General features: G+C 45.1%; 1 protein-coding gene across 1 annotated transcript in view; it reads left to right on the top strand.

Moving 5' to 3' along the window:
* The first annotated feature begins 7,353 nt into the window (after positions 1-7,353).
* Positions 7,354-21,640, top strand: part of nfatc1 (nuclear factor of activated T cells 1) — a 36,975-nt gene continuing 22,688 nt past the window's right edge. The window contains exons 1-6 of the mRNA XM_084032365.1: positions 7,354-7,809; positions 9,281-10,328; positions 10,678-10,837; positions 15,693-15,898; positions 18,096-18,268; positions 20,136-20,276. Of these exons, the coding sequence (XP_083888491.1) occupies positions 7,791-7,809; positions 9,281-10,328; positions 10,678-10,837; positions 15,693-15,898; positions 18,096-18,268; positions 20,136-20,276 (1,747 nt within the window). The 5' untranslated portion in view covers positions 7,354-7,790. The remainder of the gene's footprint in view (positions 7,810-9,280; positions 10,329-10,677; positions 10,838-15,692; positions 15,899-18,095; positions 18,269-20,135; positions 20,277-21,640) is intronic.

A 21,640-nucleotide genomic window follows, 5' to 3' on the forward strand; every position in this document is an offset into this window, starting at 1 on the left:
GCATCGAGTCTTTAAAGAAAAATGAAGAAAAATTCATCATAGATGTATTTATTCATTCATTGCTGCCAGAAATGGCCAAATCCTTCTAAGTGTTTATGTTCATGCCTCTAAGGGCCGTCTTAAAGGATTATGATGTAAACGTAATATTTAGATGAAACAAACACAGACAACTAAAGACCTAAATGTAGTTTGTAGTGTTTAAATTTGCACTTTCCATGCAGTGTAATTATAAATACGCTGGTTTATTGATACAAACTCACCTCTTTGGCCACGACAGGGTTTTATCATTATCACTATCAGTCACCTTTCCTTCCGTCTGTCCTGCAGCACTTTGGCAGTCAAATGTGTTTTCATACATTTAGTGGAGACTTTATGTAAAATGAGGACTGCAAAGACAACAATGTCTCTCCTGTATGTGAAGAACAGTGGACGTTAATAACCCAGTGTTTTCATCTCTACTTTACAACAAATTGTAACTAAATTCGAAGCCGTCGAGGACGAAGCCTTTTCCTGTGACGCACCCCTCCGTATAAACTCGATGTTGTTTTTATCCAAACCATTAAGTGGGATAAAAAACACTGACGCAGCAGGAATTTCCCATGCATTGGAACATTTTTAAAATTAGTATATTTGTGCTGCTTTTTTCTGCGCCGGAGGGAGACCAGCCATTATGCTATCTTGTTACTAAGTGGCAAAGTGGCTTCTGCAGCCATATTCCGTCTGCCTGAGGTTGCCGTAGCGATCCCCAGCACCCTGTTTCGAATTAAGAAACAACAACCAAGCAGAGATAAAGTTACTGGTAATGATATTCCCCGACCGGCTCCGTGGCGGGAAGAAGAGTTGAGGATGACTATTATTATTTAGACGTACACAAAGTTGCAATATCAGCTACTTGGATTTCAAAAATTGCAAACAGTTGCCAAATAAATCAGAACTCTTTTCAAAACATTTTGTTCTTTTATGACGATGAACTGGCGACCGCAGATTTCTTACATTTCGTGAGCGTGGAACAAAGTGTTCGGTGAAACTAAACGGGAGAAATAAAACTTTAATTTCTCACTCCGACGACACTTCACTTCTAAACTGACTCGTCTGTTTCAAAACCATTGTTGGCTGTTCCACTTACAGTTCAACTGCATTCATCTCTTATTCTTTAAAATGATGCTTCAACTGCTAACAGTGGACACACTTCAACTATCTCTGGCACTTCAGAAACATTCTACATGTTCAATTTACATTTAATACACTTCATATAGCTTTCCTCAACAGTCCAACTGCTTATAGTGTCTAACTTTTATATATTTTAGAGCTTTCATCTCTTATTCTTTAAAGTACAGTTCAATTACCTTCATTGCCGACTCAAATGTGACTTAGAATTACAATTTTAAGATGTGTAAAGAAGTGTATTTACATGTATTTACAAAAAAACTAGTTAAAAATATAGCTTCTATATTAGAGCACTAATAAACGAATCATTCCCTCTAATAATGGTACTTATTCTAGCATGTTCCTCTGCCTCCCCCTGCTAGTCTGTAGACCTTCTGAACTCTAATTTTCAGCTATTATTATATTTCTGAACATATTTTTTTGGTTTTGTTTTGTTTCTGCGCTCTCAACTCCTCTTTTATCTTTCCGCGTATTCTTCCTGTTCCAGTCAGTAAAAGCTTGTTTTGTTTGGATCATGGAGGTGCAGACTTCCTCGTGAGGACAGACCGTTTCCCAGACCTTCAACAGACTGGTCACTGCGCTGCAGTCACACTGGCTCCTCTGCATGTCCATGTAAACGACCTTGGCCACGTGGACCAACAGCTGAGAGATAGTAAACTGCAGTGTTCCCTGGAGGGGGGGGGGGGCAGCTTTGGGACGTCAGGGAGAGAAAATGAACCTCCCGGCCTTCTGCGAGCGCTCCCTCGGCTATAAAAACTCCTCCCTCGGCTGTAACCTAGCAACGGGACTTCACAACAGGAAACAGAGCAGGGGATTCCGTCACGGCGGCGGAGCAAAAAAGGAGAACATTGATGGGAGACAGGAAGTCTGACTGTAAGAAAGAGCGGGGACGGCGGTGGGGTGTGGTGACGGGGTCAGCGTTCCTCTGACGGGTCAAATAACGCCAAAATAAAAGCTGACCCGAGAGAAGAGGCACCAAAAAGACAGATATTTACTTTCTAAGAGCACAAAATGGCTGTAATATAAACACAAGGCTGACTAATAGCAGTGACTCACTGATTACATCACCAGGTGAGAGTCCTGGCGTCCAAAACTGACCCGAGACAAACGCAGCACTATTCATGTCCTGTTTTTGAATTCCAAAAATGTCTGTTTTCAAGCTCTAACTGCCTTTCTTTTCATCTCCCGCGTCTTTTTCAGGTGGACAGCATCAAAGACCCTATTTTTAAAGTTTTTGCACATTTTTCGGTCTCCAACAGAGTACGTAGTACTTCATGTCCCCTGAAAGCAATTTTCTCGTAGTGGTAGAGAATATTTCTCATGTTTTTTATGATTTCACGTCAGGAAACACGTTATAAAACAGCAGTTATGAGTGCACATATGGCGAGGGGTGTGTGTGTGAGCGGGCGCAAAAACACAAAGACGTACAGTAATATTTTTTTTTCAGTTTCCTTCCAATTGGGTTTTTCCAAAACAAACAGGTGATTCAGCAGTGGGAAAGCCGGCATTTTGGGGTTGTTTCTTAGTTTATGAATAACTCGCAGAGCCGTCCAATGTTCCATCGTGTTTTGGTTCGGGACACAAATAAAGCCAGAACGCCGGATTCTGAGGGTTAGAGCTGTGGAAAGAAAGTGGAGTTGAGGTCTTTTCCACCTCGCCGAGGCCAAACCACGTCATACCGGGCACCGCGTACGGGATGGCGGACGACAAAAATGTGTGGGTTTGTGACAGCGAGACCACCCCCAGCCCCCCCCCCCTCCCTCACCCTGAAAGTGATGATGCAGCAGCCAAAGCTTTGGGGGAAACACACGTTCTTGCAACGCTCCTGGCAGCGGCGGCGATCACAGTGAGGCGGTGGGGTCAGAAACGTATTGGAATGCTTCCTGGACACGAGCTGATCTAGAGTCCTGATTGAAACAGTGACGTGATTGTGGCCAAAAGGACTGCAGCACAGAGGATGTGGAGTAAAGTGTGTTGTTTTGAACCCTACAGTGATATTAAATCTGGTGGGCTGCGTCCCAAATACTATATAGTGAGTTGTAGCTGTCTGAAGATAAAGTGAGAATGGTTATACTCTATAGAGTGGATCCAAATTATCCCACAATTCCTCATATACCATCATGCATTGCACTGAAGATGGCAGACGGACGAGAGAAGAGTATATTTCATGTGAGCAGAGCTTCACAACACAATGGCCACAAAGTTCTTTGTATTTATTGATTTATTTGTGAAAATACACTTATTGGCACATAAAAACTGCTCCTTTCATTCACACCTTTCACAATAAAAGCACTGCTTACCAGGGGAACTTAAATTACAACAAATTAGCTTACTATATATATATATATTCACTACAATAAAAATATGTCAGTATTTATTATGGATGTTAATCTGTCAGGTTTTAATTTTGCGTCAGCTGATATGTAAATAAAAGTGCAGAGAAAGTGTTTTTTTTTTTTTTTCATTTCACAGATTACTCACCATAAAGTCCCTGTTTAAGGAGAAGTGAATGAGTGAGGCATTTCGGATGTAACCTTGGTGACACAGATGTACTTGGGGAAATAATAACAAGCTAGTGACCAGTTCATTGCTGGTCATACGAGTTGCCCAACTGTGTCACCGCCTTAAAGCCTCACTGCTGAATGTTTTGAGGTTTGTTGAGCAACCTGACAGCAGCTGAAACTCTCGTTTTCCTCGTCCTCCGATGCTTGAGCTTTGCTTCAACGATGTAGTCGTGTACTCTAGGGTGTGTCAGTACGCTGTGACATCACTGCTGGTTGTGGTTATTTACAAATTCAACCCCATAACTTTGTCAATAAGGTGGATTTTAGCTGTAGAGACCCAAACTGTGTTTTGTAGGCTGTAACAGTAGGCTGTATAGGCCGTCACCCATAGGGGGCGCCGCAAATGGGGGAAGAAAAACAAATCTCAATGTTTAACTTTTATTAATTTATTTTTTACAAATACCCTAATTACTCTAATTCCGAAATATTACATAAGCTCACAACAACATAACTGCATAGCAAAGCCTATTAAATAATGGAGAGGCCTTTTTTAGGGTCCCCCCCTTCTCGGCTCGTACCACTTTACCTGTCCTCTGGGGGGGCGGGGCGAGGTTTCTGATTCTGACGTGACGTGACCCCAGAAAAGATGCTAATACTTTAGCGTTATCATGTCAAGACTCTGTGGCACCCAAAGAAGGAAAATAAGGAAGAAAGAGGAAGAAAAGATGGAGGTACAGTAACGTAAATGTAACGTAATGGATGAAATTAATAGTTTATTGCGTTGGTATTTGTCGTTGATGGAGCAGACTGTTGACTTGCTAGCTTACTTTTGGACGATAGCTACGCCACTTTAAGTACATCCGGGACATTAGGGAAGTTAACCGTTAGGCCTATTCGTGTGTTATTTTTACATTTTCGCAATTTTGTCAATTAAAATGTTCGTTTTCCATCCCTTTATAAGTTAGAGTTGTAAACCTTTGGTTTATTGTGTTACAGTTTAAACAAGTGTGTTTGTTTAAGTTCACATTAGTGTTAAAGTGCACATAATTACTGTGAATACTCCATAACTCAGCTTCCCCATATCTTTACTTTACGGCTTCTTTGCTTTCTGGTTAGAGACAGCATTTCATTGTAATGATGATAAAGTTGAAGCTCATTTCCATTATAACTCTTATGTATAATAAGCACCATGCACCTGTTAATTTTTTAAAATATATTTTCTTGTACTGATGTAACCCTCAATGGTCACACATACTTCTCTTCCCTCTTCAGATGCACTTTTAAAATATCCTAATTCATTTGATGTCACTTGTTTTCTTGTTGTTGTTTTTTTTTTGTATGTTATATTTTTATATTTTTGCTCAGGTGTTCTGACAGCAGTGAAGACATTAAAATAATTGCACAAACAAAATTAATAGACTACAAATATATATTTTGTATTATGTCTTAACTGGTTTCTTTAATATCTTATTTTGTATGTAATTTGTTTCTAATCCAGTTTTTATCTTGTGGCTTATTTGCTATTTAAAATAAAATCTTGAAGACATGCATGCAGTTCCAGTATATTGATATCAAAGGGAGACTTCTGTTCCCTGCTGTGTCTACATCATCGGTGCAGGGCGTCGGTGTTGTTTCTCATTATCTAGTTTGCTCTTCTTTCAGTTGTGGCTCCGGGTCCATCCGGTCTGTAACGGCCTGTTACCAAGATATCCACTAACCAGCACCAGGCCTGGCTGAAAAAACTACGAGCCTCAGCACCGCCATGACGTAGAAGGGACCACGAGTCAATCAGCAGTGGAGCTATTTATTAACTGCAGCCGGGTGGAAGTGTTTACTGCTCCAGTTACACCTAACTGTGGAGTGACAATCCCCCTCGTGTCCCATGAAGCCCCCCCCCCCCCCCCCCCAATGAGAGATTTCCATGAGGTCAAAGAAACGTGTGGGGATCTTCAAATGACTGGGGGTGGCACCGAGCCACGTCCCCATGATGAAACGGACGGCTAGGATTTCACAAGTACCGTCATTCCTTAAGAGAGTCCGCTGGGGAGAGGGCTCGGCCAGAATGAGATCCCAGTGGGTGAAGAGGGAATATTGCTTTTGGATGTGGGACATGTGGGCCATGTTGTTGCACAACGGAGACAAATGTGGATTACAAGCTGAAAATTCCCCAAGCAGTCTGATGAGATATATATAAAGACAATCCTGTGGTTGGATCCTCAGACTTCAGGAAGATTGTACCGTAATACAGGGTGTAGAAATGGGTTGAAAACATGCACTTTAAGCTATTTAATGCAGTTAATGTAGAACCTTTTGCATTTTGTAAAAAATATGATCTTAACCTTGCACTCACTTTAATATGTCTTCATCTTTGAGACCGTAAACTCATGTTTACAATGTTTACTGAGATAATGAATCAATAGAGAAGTAGGGTAATTTCCCTATAGACTTCTATACAATCTATAGATTCTGTTTGCAACCAGAGGAGTCGCCCCCTGATGGCCAGCAAATAGAATGCAACTTTAAGGCATTTCAGAAGCTGAGGTTGCTGCCTGGATCTGCTGAATGTCCCAAAAGAAATGACCTCACTGCAGAGAAGACATTGCTGCAGCCATAAGACAACAAGCAAAAGACTTCTGACCTTTAAATGAAGACACAACTTTACCCTCCCTGGCTGAGTGGAGGTGACATGACGGCCCCCGGGGACAGCTGATAAGACTTTAGTAGTGCAGCAATGCAGCTTCCCACCTCCAGGGACGGACAGGCTGTTAGTGAGCCACCATGTGACTTATTGTCATCACAGAAAACCACGAGGCCGCTGCCAGCAGCTGAGAGCTCCGGACCTGACAAAGATAGCACCAGCTCTGCCTGCATGGGACTGGATGCGCCGCGGAGGAGGGAGAGAAGCCACCGCAGAGAGAGCGGCCTATGGAAACCTTTATGAAGATTCTCAGTTCGGCGTGTCAAATGACTGGGTATATGACTTGATTTTTATATAGCACTTATATGAGAGTATGGATAATGATGTGTTTACTGGCCCGCAGACGTCCAAGTCTGTCAGGAGGGAGTGGAGAGCAATCATTTGTCTTTGCAACAACTTCAAAAACCCCATGAGACTTATGACATCAGAAGGGATATGGTTTATATGTCTCGTGTTGTCTGGCATGTTCCCCCTCAGCTCACCTGCTGCTTCAGCTGTAATCAAAAAACCTCACATCCACTGGCTCCAACTAGTTGATGGATGGTGCTTTCAGGGTGAAAATGGCTGCAGTTTAATGTAAACATGCCTGAGATTGATTAGCACGCACGTAAATCTTGATTTGGGAGATTCCAGGAGTAGATGAAGCCAAGGGGAGATACTGCAGATTAATGCTCATTATGTCAGTTATGGATATTTCTTTTAACATCTGGCACCCAACATATCATGGTGTTTTATCTCCCTCCCATTCAGCCGCCGGATGCAGGAGGATGTTTGTTCCAAACCGCTGGAGGTTTGCGTTTGTCCGTCCCAGTGGCGAGGCTCGTTCTTCCTCATCTCGGGAGCCGTCGGGCTTCGCTGCCAGCTCCGCTAATTGGCCCCTCTGGAAACCCCGGCGAGAGAGAGAGGATCTCTCCGTTGGACCCATCTGGTGGTCGGGCGGGTAAGATGCGTCAGAGCGCGGAGGGGCGGCGCGCCGCCGCCGAGGTGATCCCCGAGTTTAAAAGCGCAGGAGTCCTGTGTGCGCTGGAGCAGTGCGTCATAGCGACCCAGCAGAGGCAGGATCTCCCGACGCAGAGTCACTTCTCTCAACACGGCGACGAAAATAGCTTTTCTGAGAGAACACATCAGCCATGGTCTTATTCCGCGCGTTTTAATAGAACGCATCTCCTTTGATTATAGATTTTTCCTCCTTTTGGATGCGACTTTTTCCTCCTTTTTTGAAGTATTAACAGCCTTTTTTTCTTCTTTTTTTTTTTGTTAACTTTCTCATTCTCGTTGTTTGTTTGCGGCGATCCAGCGGGAGAGGATCCCGAGCAACAGCTGTGGAATATATAAACTCCGCTTTATGGAGGAGTCGCTCCCATCCGCAGCCGCATTCAGAGTTTGAGCTCAGACGTTTTCTCTCTGCGCAAAAGAAGAACATGAAATCCGCTGAAGAGGGTGAGTTTGACTTTCATTTATTACAGCGGGCTTTCTCCTTTTCCTCCTAAATTTAAATCTGACAGCGCGGCGACGCCGTTAATGTGACATTTCCTCAACTTCCCATCAGTTTGACACTTGACGCCACCGATGTGACGCATTGAGCTTTGCCCACACTGACACGTTCTGTTCTCTCTCTTTCTATCTCTCTTCAGCCTGCAGTATTAAACAGTTATAACCGTATTAAACAGTTATAACACTATTAAATAGTTGTAACAGCATTAAAGCGGCGGTGGAGAGGTCCAGTGTGCGCCCCTCCCTGGGATTTTGGGCATGGTGGGCGTGGCTCCGCTGCTCCTGTGAGCCACCGTGACTAAAAGTGCTCCCAAAATAGTCAAAATTGAACCTGCGCTAATGGCTGACATGGCATTGTGGGTAAAGTTTGTATGTGTGTGTGTGTGTGTGTGTGTGTGTGTGTGTGTGTGTGTGTGTGTGTGTGTGTGTGTGTGTGTGTGTGTGTGTGTGAGAATCAGCTGCCAGTGTTCAGCGTGGTCGTTTGATGGCGGCGGCCCCCCAGGCTACCTGTTAGGATGTCGGCCAATTCACAGCAGTCTAATTACGGAAAACAAACATTTCAGAGCTACTGTGTCACCCACCGCAAGCAGCGTTAAATGGGCGCACCGTTTTTCTTTCATTACAAGGAGTCATATGATGCTGCGCTGATGTCATACAGTCTTCATGGCGGGCCGCCTAATTCTCTTTAATTTACAGCAGACAGGAGCTGCGGTGACTGCAGGCTGTCTGTCTGCAGCGGCCGTCTCCATCCGCATCAATGCGCTCCACTGTGGTCGCGTTCACCAGCTTCATGCACCATATAACCACAGCTCCCCGTTCCCATGTACCCCTCCACCCCCGCCCCCCCCACCCCCTGGTTGTGACCTCAGCCTTTCGCCACAGACAGGCAGAGTTTCATGTGACCCAGAGGGAGCGTTGGCACGAGACCACAAGCTCCCCCACCCCAATCCCCAACCCTGGCTGTGCACCTTTACAGCACGCGAATAAACCAATCATGTCCCTCTTTTGCGTTTATTTTCGATGGCTGTCGGAACGTGAAACTGGCCAACAAAAGCATTAGTGTGTGTTCATAATGTCACACTTTATGGGCTGCAGCATGTGCGTTAAGTGGCAGAAATCTGGCAATGTGAAGTGGAAAGAAAACCCCACCTGGATTCGCCTTTTTTGTTATTTTTAGACCGCTATTTTTGGCAGCTTTATTCGCGTCTCTCACCCTGGCATTGTTTAGTTTGAGCAATTCGTAGATGTTTTGTGTCACCGGCCTCCGTGTGTTTGGGGATCCCCATTCTGCATCGGGAAATAGTTGCCATTATAGGCAACACGGCTCTTAATACTCAACTTGGCAACTGTCTCCTACTCAGCAAGGGAATGTGTGTTTGATTATCATGGTAACAAAGTCAGTCTGTTTTCCTTCCAGATGCATATGGCTACACGCCAAACGTCAGTCTCTCCCTCCCGCTGGGCAACTCTTGTCTTCCCTCCCAGTACCACAGCCTCCAGTCCAGCCCCACTATATCAGTCTCCGTCAGCGAGCCTCACAGTTACGACACCCAGGATGACATGAGAGCGGCCGGCTACTATTCACCCCCAAACGTCCGCCCCAACGGGGCTCCGACCCTGGAGAGCCCTCGCATCGAGATCACCGCTTACGGTCAGTTCCCCGAGGAAGAGGTGGAGGAGAGCAACCTCCCCGTTGCCAAGCGAGTCAACTCCATCGTGACGCTGACCCTCCCCAGTGCCGACAGTTACCGCGACCCCAGCTGCCTGAGCCCGGCCAGCAGCATCTCGTCTCGCAGCTGCCACTCCGACGCCTCCTCCTATGAATCCAGCTTCTCCTACAACTACGAGAACTCGCCCCAGAACTCCCCCTGGCAGTCTCCCTCCGTGTCCCCCAAGGGCTCCACCCTCGCCCTGCCGGGTGACGGCTGCACCTCTGGCGGCTCCCCTCGCCACTCCCCCTCCACCTCCCCTCGCACAAGCATAACAGACGACATGTGGATAGGCCAGCGTGGCTCCAGGCCCAACTCCCCTTGTGGCGCGAAGAGGAAGTACAGCTTTAACGGCGGCGGGGCATCGCACAAGCACTTCCCGTACTCGCCCAACCACTCCCCCGGTCTGTCCCCGCAGACCTCCCCTCGCCTCAGTATCACAGAGGAGAGCTGGCTGCCAAACACCAACCAGTACACCAACTCAGCCATCCTGGCGGCCATTAATGCCTTGACCACAGACGGAGTGGCCGACCTCGGGGAGGGAATCCCAATTAAAGCCCGGAAAACCAGCCTGGAGCAGAACCCCGCAGTCAGCCTGAAGGTGGAGCCTGGAGGTGAGGAGCTGAATCCGGGGGAGCTGTGTCAGGACGAACACCCCTCCAACCGCCTGCCGTTAAAGAAGGAGGGCTACTGTGGCGGGTTTCTGGACGTGCCACAGCACCCGTACTCCTGGTCCAAGCCAAAGCAATACATCAGGTAAGCAAGGAATGACAGTTTGATTTACAGATGAGGATTTTCACCTCATCAGTTCAAACCTGAGCTTGAGGGGAATAGCTGTTTGTGTGTTTGAGATTTTTTTCAAAGCTAAAACAACTGGCAACTGGTTCGCTATTTTTCTAACTACTGAGGAATGAAATGTTCTCCACACTTTGAATATTTACTGTAGAGGAGAAAGTTTAAACACATTTGTCATTTCATAACAGGTTTATCACAAACTCCGGCATGTCACAGTGTTCTCATTCTCCACATTCTACCTCGATAAGTGCATCTAAAATAAGGCCTCCTTGCTAAGTCGCCATGTCGGATGTGTTTTGGCCCCCGACAGCCCGTCCCTGCCAGCTCTCGACTGGCAGCTGCCGTCCAGCTCGGGCCCTTACAGCTTGCAGATCGACGTGCAGCCCAAGTCCCACCACCGAGCCCACTACGAGACGGAGGGCAGCCGGGGAGCGGTGAAGGCCCTGGCGGGAGGACATCCAGTCGTTCAGGTCTGCTAAACCACTTCTCCTTAGCTTCTTGGTCTTGTCATGTCCTCAAACAAAGCAGGTTCTACCGCAGGCGCCTTCCTTTTACAAGAAAGAAGCAAAAAACAACATAATTTAACCATTCATGGTGTTGCAGTTCCTCGGGTTTATTTCTCGTCCCCCTCAGGGGCCCGAACCTGATGTTGAATACCACTGAGCTAGACTGTTTGGTTTCCTGTGACAATTACACCAACACACGGTACAGCCATTAGACCCGTTTTCTACTCTTTCTACTTACCTCGTCACTTCTCGCCTCAACACTTTCCCCCCGTTTTATTGGGTTTTTTTGTTTTTTTTACCTCAGGTGTTAAAAAAGATTGGGGCGATGTGTTTCACTGCTATGCTACTCAAAGACGTCGCATTTCTGAATGGAATACCATAGGTATGCTATTAGACAGACCAGTCCACTCAGTTCCTGTCCAGACGACGGTGACTCAGATTTTTCCATTGCGTCGTCGACGGCAGCACAGACAGTTACAAAGTGATGTAGCATGGCCTGTAAGAGCTTAGTCATGAGCTTTAACCACAGTAGCTCTGGTGGTCGAGTCTAAAGAAAAAAATGTGGACAACTGCAGATATGTTTTGGTTTAAACCCATCTGGTCCCCCAACCACCACTCCACACCGCTGACCTCAGTCTCTGAATAAATAAAGGGGTCTGCAGCTCGGAGGCGGACAAAGTGTGCGGTGAGCTGCGCCGTCACTTTAATTATAACCGCTTGACGTTTTATTAATACATTACAATACGTCTGGAGGTAACCAGACGTTCGTCACATATGGGTCAGAGTATTCTTGGTTTGCCCTTCACTTTTGATAAAATGTCTTGTTAGCGCTGGTCGTTTCCCTTATTGCCACAGAGGAGCCGTTAGCTAATCGCGCTCTTTAGTTTGGATGCTAACGTTGCCAAGCAGCCATTTTAAGGACAAACAGCTGGGTTCCAAGTCTATACCACATTCTGACGCAGATTTTAAGCTTTCAGTGTGTTCACTGGAAAAGTGATCAAAATTAAGAATACTTGCAGGAGTGTACACTACCTACCCAACACCACAGAGGTGTAGCATTTAGCAGCTAAAGAGGTTAATTTCTCTCCCAGGAGTTAGTGGAAACCAACAACCCTGTCTCCTAAAAATGATGTTCCCATTAAGCTAAACTGCAGTCTTAGTTATGTGTCTAAGGAAACACATTTTCTCTCCTGGGTTGACCCATACATCCACCCCGAGAAAAGATGCACTTAATGCAGTTTAATACCTGAGAGATAATGGGTTTTTGTTGCCGAAACCAATATTTAAATATCATAATTATATTATTCAGTAAAATAAATCTGATAGCGAATATTGTCTCCTTAAATTTGTCATTAAAGACATGTGACGTACAAAGCAGCACATTTTAAACCAGTTCTCTCCAGTAGACACACTATAGTATGGTATGGCCACACTGTTATCAATTTACCTCTTTAATACTAAAACAGGATTATCTAGCTAAAACTGCCTGATAATATTGTAAAATCTCTTTTTTTGTAAAACAGACTCACATGTTGGTACATAGAAGACATGGTTTCATGCCACAGGAGGATAGTTGTGCCTCTAACAAACCATTATTTGAATGATGTGTGATATTGTGTGATGATATGTTTTTTGTAGTTGTGGAATCAGACATTTGGGAACCGAAGCGTGCATTGCGACCCCAGCCACACATCTGTACAGGACGCATGTATTTGTCCACGAGAAGGTGCTAATGATTTAATGACAGGGGTCTGGGTTCACCCCCGGCTGAAAGAGAGAGTGTGTGTTCTCTTCAAACCTAGAACCCAAACCTCCTCCCACCCTCCCCGACTATTCCGCCAGCTACCACCCCAACCACACAGACTTCCCTTTGTTTCGGAAAGTTCCCGTGTGTACGGCTGACATCATCGCGCCGCGTCCTGCGGAGGCGGCAGCAACTCAACCGCACACGTTTCTGGCAGGCCTCTGGTGGAGATGTTGGAGGGAGCCTCAAACAAGGCAGCCCCATCTCTGTGACTTCCTGATTACATGGTACGCAACGGCGCTGCAGCCTCTTGCCGCGGACGCTGGCTGACGAAGCCTCTGTGGCTCGTCCCGCCGCCCCTCTGACTCAAACCCTGCCCAGAGTTTATTCTGGAAGGTCCTGTTCTGTGTGGTGCACTTCTCTCTCTCTTTTTTTCCCCCCTCCACTTCCAGCATCCAGCACAGCTATTTTCTGTTCTCTTTCAATGCCGTCGCTGCTGCCTGCCTCAACCACACCCGCCGTTACGCCAGCAGCAGACTGAAGTTTGCCCCCTCCGAAGTGCTGTGTGCAGTCCTCACCGCAGCCAACGCTCAGGGTTTCATGCTGTACTTTGGTGGAGAGGAAATACCCCCAATTCAAGTCTGTGAGGTCCTCCTTTTTTTCAGGATCAGCCCAATGCTTTAAAAAAAATACTCCAAAGAGCTGTTTTCAAGTACATTCTCATAGATTCACGTTTTGGTGCCATGTTTATGGATCAAATTTAGATTTCTGATCAAACCATCATGAATGTGATAGGAGGCTGAGACTGAGCGATCTCTCTACTGTAGTCCATACTCGTGTGTGTGTGTGTGTGTGTGTGTGTGTGTGTGTGTGTGTGTGTGTGTGTGTGTGTGTGTGTGTGTGTGTGTGTGTGTGTGTGTGTGAGCTGGGAGGGTCAGCGTTAGGAATGGAGAGGGAGCCCCGGATGCTCACCCCTCTCTCCTCGCCTCTTGAGCTGCCGGAGTCTCGGCATTCCTCTTGTGGGTGATAATGTGAACTCGGGAGGGTTTGGCTGCATCGCCCATGTCAGGCTGTCAGGGTGGGGGGGGGGGGGGAGGCGGGGCTTTACATAAAGTGGTATCACACGGATTTAATTGCATCAATAAATCATAACTGTTGTCTGCTGCAGCTGCTTTATAAAACGGATGACTCAGAGCGGAAAGGTTTTCTTGATTTTTAATTCGCCACTTAGATCATTTAACGTCTTTCCAATTGGATTTGGGAACAATCAGAAGCAGTAGTCCCGCTGATGTTATCGCCTTTGATTGTTTCTATTTGCTCCGGATTTCATGCTGATAATAATTCAAAGCAGACAATCGCCGATCTGTTTGTAATTACAGTTTTGAAAGTAACCTTGTGAGATGGTTTCCTCACCTCATCGCACTCCTTCCTGCTGCCTAAATAAACAGCATTGCTAGGCAGCAACCCATTTCCTTAGATAAATATACGGGGCTTTTGCAGGCTCTTAACCCTGACAGGGATCCTCCTCCAAATCACATGTTGTGCCTCCCCCGGTCTGAGCCTTTCACTCTTGTTGTGGGCGCTCCTCGCCTGGAGTGCTCTCCTCATGCAAGTGAGAGCTGCGGTCCAGGCTTCGACGTTTTCCCTGCCGATCGCTGCAGCGACATCGCCGGCGTGTAATTAGTGTGGGGTTCAGCCTCGGTAACACTTTGGGCTGTGGATGGCGATGTGCTCCATTTCTCCTGCCAGTTTTCACTCATAAAGTCACATTATTTCAGTTTTATTTGTATAAATGCCATAGCTAAAGATAGGAATACTATTCCCTATGTTTTGTGATTAAGTGTGGTTTAGTTTAAAGTTATTACTGAATGAATCAGAACATAAACTCCTCGTATTCATTTACCCTGACTGGCCAACAATAGCAGTTCCTCCTATTCAGACCTTCAGAACCATGGATTAATTAATGGCCCTGGACTTTGTGACCCAACAAACCCCCAGTGACACACCGCCACCCCCTCAACCCACGCCACGCTTTATGTAAACAAGTTTCCTGAACTATATTTACCACAATAACATTGTTAAGTTAACCGCAGAGTGAAGAATTGTTCTCCTCGCTGTATGACAGCCACTTCCTGTCGGCCCACAGATGTTTCACACTTAAACTTCTGATTTTGGCCTCTAGAGGATAAAAAAAGATCAAAAGCTGGGGCGGCTCTGGGTTTGTTTACTGCAGATGTACCAACGCCTGAATGAGCAATTACTATAACAATAATAATATTTATAATAAGAATATTCACTATAAATATCCATAGTAGTTTAATATTCAATAAAAAGTATGTTAGAATTATATTAATTAGACAATATAAGTATATTCATATAATTAAATTAAAATAATTAAAATTCCTGCTTTTTGAATTCTCATCATACGTCAAAAAGCCAGAAGGTCTCCTGCTACAATTCCTCCCCCGTCACACTGTATGGATAACATGCCTAACTCTCCGACAGTGTGTCAGCCGGGGCTGCTGCTCTCACATTTCCGTCTGTGGCTTCGGGCTTCGTGCCTGCTCTCTGCAGTTTGGCTGCTTGAGGTCACCGTGGCAGGAGGCCTCCCGTCAAGCAACACTTATGGAGGTCTGGGCTCTGGAAGCTCCAGCCTGCAGCACTCCATCTTAGCAGGATCGTTTTACTGATAACAATCAGAGCAGGGTCACCGCCGAAGAGTTTTTCTTGACCCTGATTGGCCGAGGCTTGGTGGGACCCAATGGGCTTTGGCTGTTCTGACACATCAGCTTAGTCTCGTCACAGATGTTAAATAGTTTTGTCACGGCGCTCGCTGTAGGTGGTTTAACCGCCCTGGAGGTTCGGCTACTGCATGATCAACATCTCTGCAGGCCTGACATTCACTGACGGAGGTAGTCTACACAGTCAACTGATTACAAGATCCTAAATGGGTGCTTTGTTTGAAAACCATCACACTGAGAGCCTGACCTCTTAAAGACCTGAAAATGGAAGTTGTTTTGGAGAGGGCTTAACCATAAGCATGTTTTTTTTTTTCTTTCTTCCTCCCCCCCGCAGCTCCACGGCTACATGGAGAGCGAACCTCTGACCCTCCAGCTGTTTATCGGCACAGCTGACGACAGGCTGCTGAGGCCCCACGCCTTCTACCAGGTCCACCGCATCACCGGGAAGACGGTGTCCACCCCGAGCCACGAGGCCCTGCACAACAACAACACCAAGATCCTGGAGATCCCACTGCTGCCGGAGAACAACATGCGGGCCATGTGAGTATCAGGACGTACCCAGAAAATGCTTGTTTTTGTGAATAAAGTTTGGATTGATGGGAGCTAGGCCATGCTAACATTGTAGCTGCTTCATCAATTCTTAAAGTAACCTCATATAGACATAAATACGGCAGTGACCTTGTTGTTTGTACCACAGAAAGTCTCAGGTTTCTACACATAGTCTGGTCTCTGGACTAATGTGATGTTCTATTAAAGTGTATCAATATGACCTTTATCAGACCTTTAGGCAGACTTTTTGGTAGTAATATTAACTGTTAACCGTTGTTGCCCAAAAATAACTAAAGTTTAAAGATTTTACTAGAACTGAAGTATCTTCATGAAGAAACGTCGGGCAGATAAAACCCAGTGAAAATATGCTGGATCGCTGTCTTTCTCTAAAAAGCCAACAATCCATAGATGTGAAGTTAGCTCCTGATGTATTTTATGTGTGTCCACAAGTATGTGTGTGTGCCTTTTTGTGTGTTTGGGTCGTGAAAGTGTTCTGTGTGTGTGTGTGTGTGGCTTTCCCATTTTATATAATCCTCCGAGATCAGATTACCGTGGAAGCTCTGGTCTGCTAACAGGGACCTGGGGTTTCTGTCTGAGCTGCACGCAGTAGCAGCCTGCTAGCATCAGCACTTTTCTCTGCCTTTTAATGGATGTAACACATAAGCTCCTCTTATATGACGCCTTCACCTCAGGATATGGTTTCTCTCTTCTCACAGCGGGACACGCCTCACAGTGCTTTGAGTCCAGGCGAGGGATTTGTGGTAGATTTATTTGTTTTGACATATAGATGTTTTATTATGTGGTATTGAAATAGGCATTATTATATTTCTGAAATAGTTGTTCCTGATGACTCAGCGGGACGTGTGTTGAATTAAGCCATTATTCAATATCAGTTATCTAACGAGAAGCCACAAATGGCGTCTGCCGCCTCGGTATGTCTTCAATAGATCACTTTGGAGTGGACGTCACGTTTACGTAACTTGGGAAATCAAGATGTCTTGTTGTGCCGTCGGATCCTGAATTCTCGTCTCTGCAGCTCACTGCATATCAGTTATCTCCTGTTTGACACAACGATAAATCAATGATTTAGTTAATAACAATACATTAGTTACAGCAGCAAAGTTGTTATGCTCAGTAAGCAATTTTCTAATGGAGAATACCACCGATCCATCTTAGCAACTTTAGTTTGGAAGCAAAGTACCATGTAAAGAGATAAGCTAGCTAATCAACCGTAACAACATTAGCGTGCTAGCCTATTAATGTAGTGATGTAATGTATTAAACAGCCCGTCTCCTGCTGGCAAAAAAGTAAAATAATCGGAGAAGGCGTCCGGATTCCTTTGTGATTTCTGTCACTTTCTTCCCCCACAAAATATGTGAAAAACACAAAAAAGGCCTATTTACTATTCATTAGTTAATGAACTGACAGCATTCAATAGTGCCCCTCTTCTTGGTAATGGGCTTTCTTTACTCAAACTTTGTCTCAGGCACTGAACGGACGCCTCAGTATGTGGTTTTGCACTCATTTAGTCTGCGTAGGCGGAGGGCCGGACAGCTGGGGTCCTTAGCATCAACACCTGATTGCTTCGCCAGTGGAGCAGACCCCGGTGTCTGGCGTGAAGAATGTTAGGGAGTGTTCAAATGTGTGTAAAAGTTGACATTTACTAGGCTTTGAGGAATGCGGCATCAAGTAGCACGGCGATGGAAAAGCCAGAAACCGTTTGGAGAGGCTCGAGGTATTTAAGTATGAAAAAGTTCGCTGGGTGCAGTGCAGACAGACGGAGGAGGAGGAGGGCTTTTATTAAGTGTCTGATGAAGACTTTGACACCGTAAAAGAAATCATTACAGCCAATTTGTGGTTGTAAGATTTATGGAAGGGGAACAGTATGTTGGGAACCATCAACCATCTCATGTGGGTCATAACAGAGATATTCCTGGTGTGGTGAATGTTGTTTCTATAGGATTTGAGTTTCACCCAAAAGTGGCTGCACTGAGGTGTAACGGCTCTGTTGGGGGCGCTGGCATTAATCTTCTGTTGACGTGACTGCAGCCTCTCGTCGGGGGCTGAGCTGACGGAGTCCAGAGTGAGAACGCAGCCTGATTAACCGCCAGAGTGAATGTGTCATTAATGTACGTGATCATTTGACGGACTTTGGCAAACTCTCCTTCTTTTGTCCCCGCAAAAACAGAATTGACTGCGCGGGGATCTTGAAGCTGCGTAACTCGGACATCGAGCTGAGAAAGGGGGAGACGGACATCGGACGCAAGAACACACGCGTGCGAATGGTTTTCAGAGTTCACATCAACCAGGCGACGGGGAGGACGGTGTCCCTGCAGGCCTCATCCAACCCCATCGAGTGCTGTGAGTACATCTCATTGTTCTTCCTTGAAAATATCACCATATAATATAATATGGTACCTACATTTTTTATATTTTTATCTAATATCTTTTATATCTTTTATTATTTATCTTACTGTATCTACTTTAACTATAGAAGTAAAACTTAAAACATAAACTTATGTAAGTGGTGGATGACTCACACTTTTCTCTAACCGATGGGATTCAGCAATAAGTAAAAACATGATCTGCTACTCAAAGCTACATTCATTTTTCATGTTTTTCTATTGGATGTTTTCCATGAAATGTGGAACAGACATTCATGTTCCCCTCAGGATGAACTGTTATCACTTTGATGATCTCCTGACTTTTCATATAGCACCATCAACAGATCCAATGTCTAATTTGTGATCTCATTCCCCTTAATTAGCAATTAGCGTGATCACACTGTAAGCTAAGATGGTGAAAATGTTGTTGACATATTAGAATCAAATGTTTTCACTGAGGGAAGTTTGGATATCTCTTTGTGTCCCTCGATAAATCAGAAAATACAGCCATAAAAAATATTTTGGAATGCAATGTGGTATAAATCAGGCTATGAATGTATGAACAAACCCCTCTGTAAGGGTTTGGTGGCGGTAAGAGGTACTGAAGAGCACAATTCTGGCTCAGTCTGAGAAAAAACTAATTTTGAGGACAATACAGAAGATATGAATAAGATATATTTAACCACCATGAAACTACCCCAGTTGATTACTGGCATTACAACAATTATTTGTTGTATTACGTGTTTTCTGACATGTTTTGTTTAGCAAATTATCTAAATTTTGGTAAATTTGGGAGAAATCTAAAACCCGTTAATGTGTCTTTTCTTTAGTCTGAGAGAGCATTTTTCTTAATCGCTGGATCAAAAGACAAACACTAGAAAAACCAATAAAACCAGCAATCGTTCGATGCAGCTGTATAACTACACATGACTGAAGCTGCGTCGTAACTCCACGGTATTCGTCTGTGTGAAGCCAACGCAGGCCTTGTTGATAAACTCTATCGACTCTGTGCTCTGCAGGCCTGACCTTTCACTGGACCGGCATAAACTCAGGCACATCAACAACTTCATGTGGTTCTGGCAGTGAGAGCTGCCATAGAGATTAAGTCTTATGAGGTAAATGAAAGACAGTAGTTAAACCATGATCTCAGCCTCTTGAAATAGACCATTGTTAGTTTCTGAACGACTGCCACAAAGCAATTGTTTTTTGACCAAAATTCACTTTGTGTGTGAGCGAGGCTGAGAGATGTGGGAACGGAGACGCTTTCCAAAAACACAGACTTAGAGTTTTATCAAAATCAGGAAAGCAGAAGCATCGAATTACCAAAAGATTATCCTCATATGAGGAAAAATATTCAGGTTTTTATTGAACCTCTATTTATGTACGCCGGTCAATCACGATGAAATTACAGCTATCTTTCACAAGAGAGGCCGAGGCCAAGACATCAGCATTACATTTAGACGGATCAAGGTTGCAAATATTTCGTGGCAAGACGGAGATCATTTCAGAGAAACTGAAAGCAAGTGAGGAACGAGAAGCCAAAAGGTAAAAAAAACAGAAAACCCAAAGAGAGGAAAGATAATCTTAAATCAAATATGTGACAGAAAAACATCCTCCACAATTTAGTGAAAACACAAATAAATGCAAGACACGGAGCCTCTCTTCGCTCGCTGGCAAACAGGGCCGCTTTGATTGGGACATAGAGAGGTGGAGGTTTACAGCCGCCCCGACTGTGATCCAGCCTCCGTCTGGATGCTCAGGTCTGCATGGGGAGTGGGTGTGTATGAGCTGAACGCTGAGGCCGCTCTCCCTCACTCTCTCTCCTCCCTCCCTCCCTCCCACAGCCCAGAGATCGGCCCAGGAGCTGCCGCTGGTGGATAAGCGCAGCCTGGAGACGTGTCCTGCCCACGGGGGGGAGAGGATGCTCATCGATGGACATAACTTCCAGCACGACTCCAAGGTGGTGTTCGTGGAAAAGGCTCAAGGTAAAATAGGAGGAGCTCTGGACTCCTGGTGCAGCTGTGTGTGTGTGTGTGTGTGTGTGTGTGTGTCTCCCTCTCCGCTGTTGGAGAAACCCCAGGACTGCCTCCTCCCTCCCTCCTTCCCTCCCTCGTCTCCCCCCGGCCGTCAAAATATCCTCCATCCTGCCAGAGTGCCACATGTGGTGCACATTAATGCGCTGTATTTTTAACCCAGCAGATTTACATTTGCAGAAGTTTCCATTGCCTGTTCAGCAAAGGAATGGATCCCGAATGCAGCGTGTATGCGTGCACGTGTGCACGTGGTGTGGTATGCATGCACTTTTGTGTGTGCCATGCGTCAGTATTTGTTTCTATTTTTCTTTAAGCCGTTTTTTGGTTTGGAGGGAAGCGGGGGGACTGCTCCCAGATGTTGATCTGACGAGGTTTACAAACAGCAATTTCCTTGATTAGCCCGGGCAAGGCGGCGCTGGTTGGGGGTTTGGGCCGAGGCCGAGCAATGTAAACACGTGTGATCCTATCGGCCCGGTGACTCATTCAAAAAAAAAAAAGAGGAGGGAAGCCTTTTCATTGTTCCACCTGTGAAAGGAAGAAGTCAAGGCTGCCCTCCCTCCCCCCTCCAGCAACTGTACAGATTGTTTATGAAAACAAGTAGTGACTGGATGAGAGGAGGCCTTGTTCCCCTCTCCTCAACCTCTTTGATTAACCCTGATCTCTTCCTGGGAAGGAGTGTTTGATTGTAAGCCGCTCTGGAGGCCACTAAAGTGTCATCTGGTGGATTAAACTTCAGGGAAAAGACAAAGAACCACACATTGTAGAGCACCAGCAGCAAACATGGAGCTCTGAAAAACAAACTGAGAAATTACTTCTGTGTTTTGTTAATACTTTTAGGCCAAAAGCAACCCGACTGTGTTCCAAATGCACACACAAAATGTGATTAAAGTGGTGGATTTCTACTCAAAATGCACTCGTGAATCATAAGCAAGATTAATATAGTTTATTTAGTAGTTATTTTTTCTTGCAAAAATACAAATAAGTTACAAAACGTTTTAAGTGAACTTTTTTCCAACAAAACATGAGTTTTTCCATGAATGGCTAAATAAATAAAGTGCTTCATGATACAACTCATGTATATGTTTTGCATCAGCTTCGTCGTTAGCTCAATTAGCTCCAGACAACAGTAAGTTCAAAGCCTCCTGAGTTGATTATTCTGCGTACGGAATCAATAGGAAGCTTTATAAGCTGATTGATTCATTATAAAATCAAATCAGGACAGTATTTTTCTATTCATTTCCTTATTTTCCTCTCAGTCACGTTCACTTTCTCCAACTAATTCAATGGAGGGATGTTTTTGGAAAAGTCCTGAGTAA

The sequence above is a fragment of the Eutrigla gurnardus genome (genome assembly GCF_963514095.1).
Source record: "Eutrigla gurnardus genome assembly, chromosome: 17".
NCBI lineage: Eukaryota > Metazoa > Chordata > Actinopteri > Perciformes > Triglidae > Eutrigla > Eutrigla gurnardus.